The 7,836-nt window shown below is 44.4% G+C and overlaps 1 protein-coding gene across 1 annotated transcript; it reads right to left on the bottom strand.

Moving 5' to 3' along the window:
• Positions 1–4,469, bottom strand: sp7 (Sp7 transcription factor). Its single transcript, XM_076267451.1, has 2 exons — positions 4,390–4,469; positions 1–2,382 (listed from the first exon to the last, which is right to left on the bottom strand). Exons 1-2 carry the CDS (start codon positions 4,408–4,410, stop codon positions 1,033–1,035), a joined length of 1,371 nt encoding a protein of 456 aa, XP_076123566.1. The 5' UTR covers positions 4,411–4,469; the 3' UTR covers positions 1–1,032.
• Positions 4,470–7,836: the final 3,367 nt, after the last annotated feature.

The raw sequence follows: 7,836 nt of genomic DNA, 5'->3' as shown, positions 1-7,836 counted from the left end.
CAAGTCATCATTGTCACTGTATTTACAGTCCTGAAGGCAAGGCACTTTCTACTTCAACAAAAAAAACACAGGCAAGTTAACAGGTTAAGGTGGGGTGCATGTAAAATTAACTTTAAAAGCAGACTGAAAAGACAGGAGAGAATCAAAAATGGACACCACCACCACTTAGCAATCAATATTTTAAACAATCAATAAATAGAAAGATAAAAATAAAAGAAAACCATTAATTTATTTTCCTAACTGGCCAGCTGCAGACCTTCAGCCACTGAGCAATGCTTTTGAAATGCAATACTATCCTCTCATAATTTAAGACATAATTTATATTTCTTAAAAAAGTTAAAAGGAAATTAAATTAAACTGAGAATAAGAGAAAAAATAAAACATTTGTAAAGAACAATAACTGCACATTATCAGCAACTGTTCAGTCACTCAGATGAGCATGATCAATTATGCTAATCTGTTAACAGCTTGGTCCTTCATAATGAAAATATGCTGAATATATTACACAAAAACATACTATTGTAAATCTGTATTTTCACAAAAGACTATTTCAGTGAAAATGCCAAAATACCTGCGTGATATGTTATTATTCAATATCACCAAATTTGCCATTTTTAATGTCTTTATAAGAGGCACTCCCAGTGATTTAGTGGTACATGCTAGTGTGTGTATGTTTGTGTGTGTATACATTTGTGTGTGTCTGTGTACGTGTGTGGTGTTTTCTTAACATCCAGCAGCTTTGCAATGTTAAAGTCTCTTGGCTTTTTTACAAGTTGCTGGCTTCCATCTGTCCCATTTCTTGTTGCTGGCTCACAGCACCAGAGAGAGAGAGAGAGAGAGGGAGAGAGAGAGAGAGAGAGAGAGAGAGAGGGAGTGAAAGAAATAAAATGTATTTCTGAACATATAAATGTCTTTTCTGGTCTCTCCCGTCCTTCACAGAGAAAAAAAAATAAACCCACACCTCAGCACCACCGCTTAGCACCAATAGAAGCACCAGCAGACCTAACTGAGAGTCAGTCAGGTCAAGCGGAATCAGATCTCCAGCAGACCACTGCTCGTCTCTACGCCATTGGCCGCGTTGCTTTTCTCCTCGCCGTTGGTGGCGGCGTCTGGGACTGTTCCCCCGGGCCCGGGGGCGGGGGCGTTGCTGTTGGGGTCAGCGGTTTCCTCCATCCTGGGGTCTGCCTCCCCCCCTTCTCCGCCGGCGCCCTTGCCCTGCAGACTGGCCTCGGCGTGGGTCTTCTGGTGCTTGCTGAGGTGGTCGCTGCGCGTGAAGCGCTTGTTGCACAGCAGGCACGTGAACTTCTTCTCGCGCGTGTGCGTGCGCACGTGCCGCTCCAGCTCGTCGGAGCGCGTGAAGCGCTTGCCGCAGAAGAGCCAGTTGCAGACGAACGGGCGCTCGCCCGTGTGCCAGCGCAGGTGCGCCTTCAGGTGCGAGGCCTTGCCGTACACCTTGCCGCAGCCCGGGATGTGGCAGCTGTGCACGGGCTTCTTGCGCAGCGAGGCGGCCGACGCACCCAGGCGCTCCAGCTCCTGGCAGTTGGGGCAGTCGCACGACGACCGGCCCGTGGTGCTGCCGCCTCCGCCACCGTACCCTCCAGAGCCCCGGCTGGGCTTGAGGCCCATGGGGTTCTCCATGATCCCCGCGCTGGCCACGGGCTTGGGCTTGTACATGTCCTGGGGCAGCATGTGCTGAGAGGAGGGCAGCAGGTGTGTGGAGGAGCTGAGGCCCACCGAGGAGTACTGCGCCGGGTTGAGGGAGGTGAAATCGGAGCTGTAGCTGGGCAGCTGCCCCGGGCTCAGCGAGGTCTGCGGGGGCACGGGCTGCAGAGAGGCCTGCAGGCCGTCCTGCTGCGCCTGCGCTGGACTCAGCCAGTTGGAGTTGGGGTGCACGTCCCACCAGGACGAGGTGGCGTTGGACGGCGCCGTGGTGATGCCCGGGTGGATGCCTGCCTTGTACCACGAGCCGTACGGGTGGGTCATGTCCAGAGAGGTGTAGACACTGGTCAGGCAGTCCGCAGTGGCGTGGGCTTTGGTCACCAGCAGCGAGGGGTCCTGCGACCCGGACGACGTCTGGAAGGAGTGGGAGAAGGGGTTGTACTCGGAGCCGTAGCCCCCCGTCGGGGGTGGCGGGCTGCCCGTGGGGGTCAGGAGTCCCCCTCCAGCGCCGAAGGAGGCGGTGTAGGAGTCCGGCAGGCCATCGTTGCTGCGGCCATTCTTGGGCGCTTGGAGGTCCGTGGTCATGGTGTAGGGCTTCTTTCCTGGCACTGTGTTTCCTGCTTTGCCGGGCGTGGCGGAGTCTCTCACTGGGCTTGTGCTTCCAAATTTATTGCAGGTGGCAGTTAGCATAGCCAGAGGGCTGGAGCCATAACGTGCTTCCTCCTGAGGGGCGAGACAAGCTCACTTAAACCAACAGCAGCATATATTACAACTCACACATACATTCTCAGATTCAGATTAGGTTTTTACTTTAAAACATTGAACAGTGCAAAGCCTTGGGGTTGTGAGCCCTTAGTTTTGACTAAGTGGTTTCTCTAAGTCAACAGTTGACACTAATTAAGGTTGCTTGTTTTTGTTCCCCTTCCTAAAGGGGCTCCGTCCCTGATAAACAATCAGAGTCTGATCTGTGGTTGTTGGTTTGTTGGAAGAAGAACGTTGAGACACTGATGGGTAATGTTTGCCCATGTGTGGTTTGATGAAAATACCCATGAAAACAACGGAGAACTTTCATCCTCTGGGCAAAAGCTGAAACAAATGAGACAAATCATGCTTTTCTTCTTGGTAATTAGGTTTTACAGGTTTCTGATTTATTTACTAAACCCACTTTCATACTGGGACAACCCAACAATCCAACAACACAACATAGCCCTCAAGCACTCAGTATCTTTCCACAGTTGTCAGGCTCCATGCATATTTCTTCACAAGTACATGCAATGCATTTCAAAATGACACAGATCCTGTTGGACATGTTTAGCTCTGTCAGTCACCATGGTGTTTTTATTGCACTAGCATATGTTAAACAATGGAGTATTGTTGATGTTCAGTCATAGTTTTTCCACTAATGCTCACCTTATTGCATCTACAACTATTTTTTCATTATTGTGCTGTCAGCCATCAAGGGCTTTGACCCCCATTGTACAAAGAAGTGGCCAGTACTGTGTGCTGTATGTTCTGTAACATTCTACAAACTATGTGTACATGTATATGATGTCATGGTTTCACCTGTACACATTAAGGCCTACAACCTTTGGCTATGATGTGCATCCATGGATCACCTTTCTTTAAATTGGATGAATAGTCCAACATGAGCAAAAGTGAAACTTCTAAAGTCTTGAAACCCTTCTACTTATCCAACACGTGCACAACTGAGGTCTTAGCACCTAAAGTGATCAAGAAAACGTCCCCCTCTAAACACTTTACGCATGGGAATACTGTGAGTAGTCTACAGTTTAATATAATCTTGATCTTTCTGGCCAGAGATTGACTGTCAGGCAACGTGATTCCGGAGACCCCGGGATTTAACGCAGATCATTCCTGCTAAGCGCCTGCGGTTAACTTGGCGTAGGCTATCCTATTGCTTTAGCTCCTGTTTCCAGGTTAATTGCGCTCCATTACAGGGATAACCGTTGGTCTTTAGCTTATCCTTAATGCCTGCGTTCGGAAGCTTTCCCGCAAGTGTTTTATTTCCTATGGTTCGTTTTTGATGATGTATGGAAATTTCATGCTGCAGGCTAATTGCAGGGTCGGCATTACGTAGTCCATGTCCATCAGTGCATATATGTTTTCATACGCCAGCAACTTATGGCCAAAGCAGATTTTAAAATACACCTTCTGATCAACTCTGTCTTTAATCACTCATTAACCCAATAACCCAGACTGCACTGTAGTGACCTCCAGGTTCGTAAAATACAAAAAAGCCTAAACTGGATGCATTGGTTACAGGTTTGGCATGGTATAACAATAAATAATCTCTTCGCGGCGCATTCTTATGGTCCAAAAGTCCAAACGCGTTCCGGTGGTCGCATAGAGCACGGCGATTTACATGACGTTATACAGAGCTCTAATATTGCCTCACCTCACGTCCCCCAAGTCATTCTCTTATGCGGTGCGTGAAGAGCTACACTAACGCTTACTACTCAACATGGTTGTCGCATCAAAATCTGCCAGTAAATAAGTTAATCAAACTTTCATTACACTCACTTGGAAACTCTACCTCATTCAGGCGATCCGCGTAGTTTGACGGTCTCGGGGAGACTTGCCCATATTTGCTTCTTATGAATGAGTTGCATAATTACAAAACAGTAGCCTGTACCAGTGAGGCAGCGTGTTACCCTTAATATGGACACGCGTTGTCAAACAGCTGGATACATATAAAGATGGTTTCCATACCTCCAGAATCGATGCGGCCATCCCTGAGAAACAAATCCCAAGAGTCTTGACTCTACAAGGAGGGGGTCTCGGCTCGCGCAGTCCCGGGACAGTGTGGAGTAACTTCGGCACGAGCGCAGAGTCTTCTACAGGGAGACAGAGGTCCCGCCTCCTAATTACAGGGTCCGGACCCTTTGAAGAGCCGCCAAGAGGCAATAAAGGGGAAAAGAGGAGAAAATATACAGAAAGGGTAACACGGTGGGCAAAGGGGCAAATCGGGGAGACATCGCTTAAACATTAAGGTTGCCACGCTTTGTAGCGTTAAATGAATATGGTTCGGCATTGACATTAGATGAAAGTTTGTGGGCCCATACGGATGAATAGCAGCTGAACAGTAGTCATTTACATGTTGTCACTAGTGAATGGCCTATTATTTTCTGGTGGCGAACATGCACCGGAGATAGCTACTTGACCTCGCTGTATATTTCATCTTATTGCATTGCATTCTGCTCTGTGTTGATATCTACTTCCACAGGGCACCGCAACGCACTTACCGTTTTTGCCCTGGGTGTGACTGAGGTATATGAGGCATGCATTGTCATTTTGTGTCTTATACAGGTGAGCGATGGTAAATGCTGTGCCTCAATGAAAAACGCAGCAGTGGAATTATTCCTTGTTTTTCACTCACTATTAGCCTACGTCAAGGACAACAAAGTAGGCTAATAGCAATAATAACGCTACAAGTTCATTATTTCCGTTTCAAATGAGCCAGTGTCACAAAACCAGATGTAACAGCCAGATCATTTGGGTCTTGTTGCTCGTACAGTTACCGTGAATTGTTTTAACTGAGAGAGGAAGAGGGGAAAATAAATCCACATGTATAAATCAAGAAATTAAGCTGGTCGAGTCTGTGGTTACTGTTTTAGATTTTATTGTTTGGTTTTCAAACCTCATTCTGTTTTCAATATTTTAAAACGCATTTACTGCTTTTGTAGGAATACGATGAGGGTTAAATGATTCAGCGTCCCGGAGAAAGGATGCAACAAAAGGGCACCGTGAAATAAAAATAAAGAAATGATTATCATGACAAATAAAATAAATTCCGACCGCGGCTTTTAAAACGAATGGTTTAAAAATCACTGCGTGGAGTCTTCATTAGTTTCCCCTCTGTAAAATCCCACGAATTAAAGCAAACAGCAGTTTCGAATCAAGGACGGTGCATTTGGGAATATTTACTTTTTTTGTTAAAGCACTAAGTAGTTCCTTAGAAGTTCATCTAGAACTTTCACACTGGGAATGTGCGGTTAATCGCGGGCTGCAAATGTTTGCTTTTGTATTAGAATTTTTAAAATACAAAATGTTTTCTGTTATTCCGAAATATCTTTGAAAGGCATTAGCATTTGAAAGTAGGAGCAGCACATTATATTTCTGCTCACGTGTTTGTCTTTTGATAAAACCGATAGACAAAAGACCATATTTTAGGTTTTAATATCGCAACAATAATAGTTTGAGTCTGTACAAAATAATTCTAAAGCAGCTACTTCCTAAAATAATGGATGAAACAGAACATTTCGTGTGGTTTCAACGTTACATCCGCTGGCATAACTGCCCTATAAATTTAATCACATGAGTTGAGCTGTTTTGACTGATACGGTTAACCTTCCTGTATGAAAAACACATCGCATTTAGGCTATGCAATGCATAGAGTAATACTTATTGAGAGTGGGGAGTATATTATGGCACTAAACTGCCTAGGCTACTGTTGCTGGTCATGCTTTTGTAAAACTTTCATGAAAGTTGCATTTACAAATCAGCTTTTCTACAATACTGAAAAACCTAGATTTTTAACTAAAATTATTTAATACATGATACATATTCATCAGCCTTTAACTGAACAGTTAAACATTATAGATTTCATTATAGATTTCAACACAAGGTGATGTGACACAGTATGGCTGTATCAGGATTAAAGGAGTTTTAATCCAGTCTCCTCCTAGTCAATATGGACAAAAAGAGAGAGATCAATTTCAAAATAGATAGATTCCAAATAGTTTTAGAAGCATCAGACAAAGTTAAAGCAATAATACAGACAGGATTAAGAGTATGAAGTCTGAGGGATGGTAAAAGAAAGTGCATCTAAAGTCTGTATAACGTATGAAGTCTGAGGGATGTTAAAAGAAAGTGCATATAAATAGGCTACACGTGAAGTGCATGTAAGTGACGGAGAAGAGAAGGTTTGGGAACTCTGGTATGTGGAGTTATAAGCATGCTCTGTACTAGGGTTTGACTTTAAAAAAGCTATTCTATTTTGAGGAAATGTATGGAATAATCGATAAGACAAGATGGAGAAGTGCTGAAAATATGTTTTAAATCCTCATGATATGATAAATGTATCTAGTTGCCCTTCAATAACACGTTCTCCAGCACAAACAATAACTTATATAGCTTACACACTACTAAGCAGAGGATGGGTGTTGTGAAAAAGAGTGTCCTTTGCCATGGTGAGTAAAGCACATGCCATTTAGAAGTCAGTTTCTAGCTTTCGTTACATCAACATGGAGCCTAAGGTTTTTTTCTCTCTCTCCTTTCTGGGTCGTGCATATCCTGCATAGTTTATGGCAGGTCCAGTGTTAACCTTAAGACGTCAGAGTGGCGGAGTCAAGAACATCCATCAAATAAATAAACAGCCAGCCTAAAGAACCTTCCGGCAGCCCATCTTGGTTTTGTGTGTCTTTGTGGGCGTCTTCTTCTTTTCTTTTTTTTTCAAAATGAGTGGAGAGAAGATTAAAATTGTTTTCAAAAATAAACATGTAATTTCATTCTTTATTTTTTTCCCCAATTACAAGGCACGGTCAGAGCAGGCTTGTCGTTTGGCCCTCACATGAGCACACAGACTATATTTAGCAGCCTGCTCCCAGACTGACCCTGCTCTTTGCATTTCTCCATCCTGAGAGAGGGAACCAGCTCGACATCCTGGTCGGAATGAAGATTCTCATTGAATCCAAATGCTGAACCCCATGTGCGTGTTCTTTTCAGAGACGTTTTGTGGAGGAGGAGAAGAAGGAGGAGAAGGACTGGGACAGTGACTAGATATTTGGGTTTGTGTACAGGGGAGTTGTTTTGGCCTTGCACCTGTTGCTCTACTATAATGTTTTCTTAGGCCCAATTCACACCAAAGATTTGTGACGAGACGAAACTGTTGCAGAAGGAGTTGCATCGGTGTGAATTAAATGTTGCACGTCGTTGCCAGCTGTTGCAAGCCGTCGCAACCATGTCTAGTCGCAGTTGCAAGGTTTTAGAACGTCGCAAAATCTTTGGTTTGAACCCCCCTTTAGCCATATTCTTGCATCATTTGGATATAAAGTAACAGTCAAACTGACCGATACATCTATCTCTCAAGAAAGTCAGATTAATTTGCAAGATACAAGAAGGACTTTAATCAAATGTTAATAGTGCACTCAGCGATCG

The sequence above is a fragment of the Alosa pseudoharengus genome, unplaced genomic scaffold, assembly GCF_046254945.1.
Source record: "Alosa pseudoharengus isolate Yale_2024_CS ecotype anadromous, Long Island Sound unplaced genomic scaffold, YU_APseudo_1.1 YU_APseudo_1.1_scf_5, whole genome shotgun sequence".
Taxonomy (NCBI): Eukaryota; Metazoa; Chordata; class Actinopteri; order Clupeiformes; family Clupeidae; genus Alosa; species Alosa pseudoharengus.
Note: the sequence above shows the minus strand (reverse complement) of the source record. Positions and strands in the feature narration are given on the sequence as shown.

Bases quoted from the DNA above. Each gene is read 5' to 3' on its own strand.
- sp7 (XM_076267451.1), bottom strand. From the start codon at position 4,410: ATGGCCGCATCGATTCTGGAG. The intron at 2,383-4,389 runs GTATGGAAACCA...CTCGCCCCTCAG, and splicing joins TGGCCGCATCGATTCTGGAG to GAGGAAGCACGTTATGGCTC.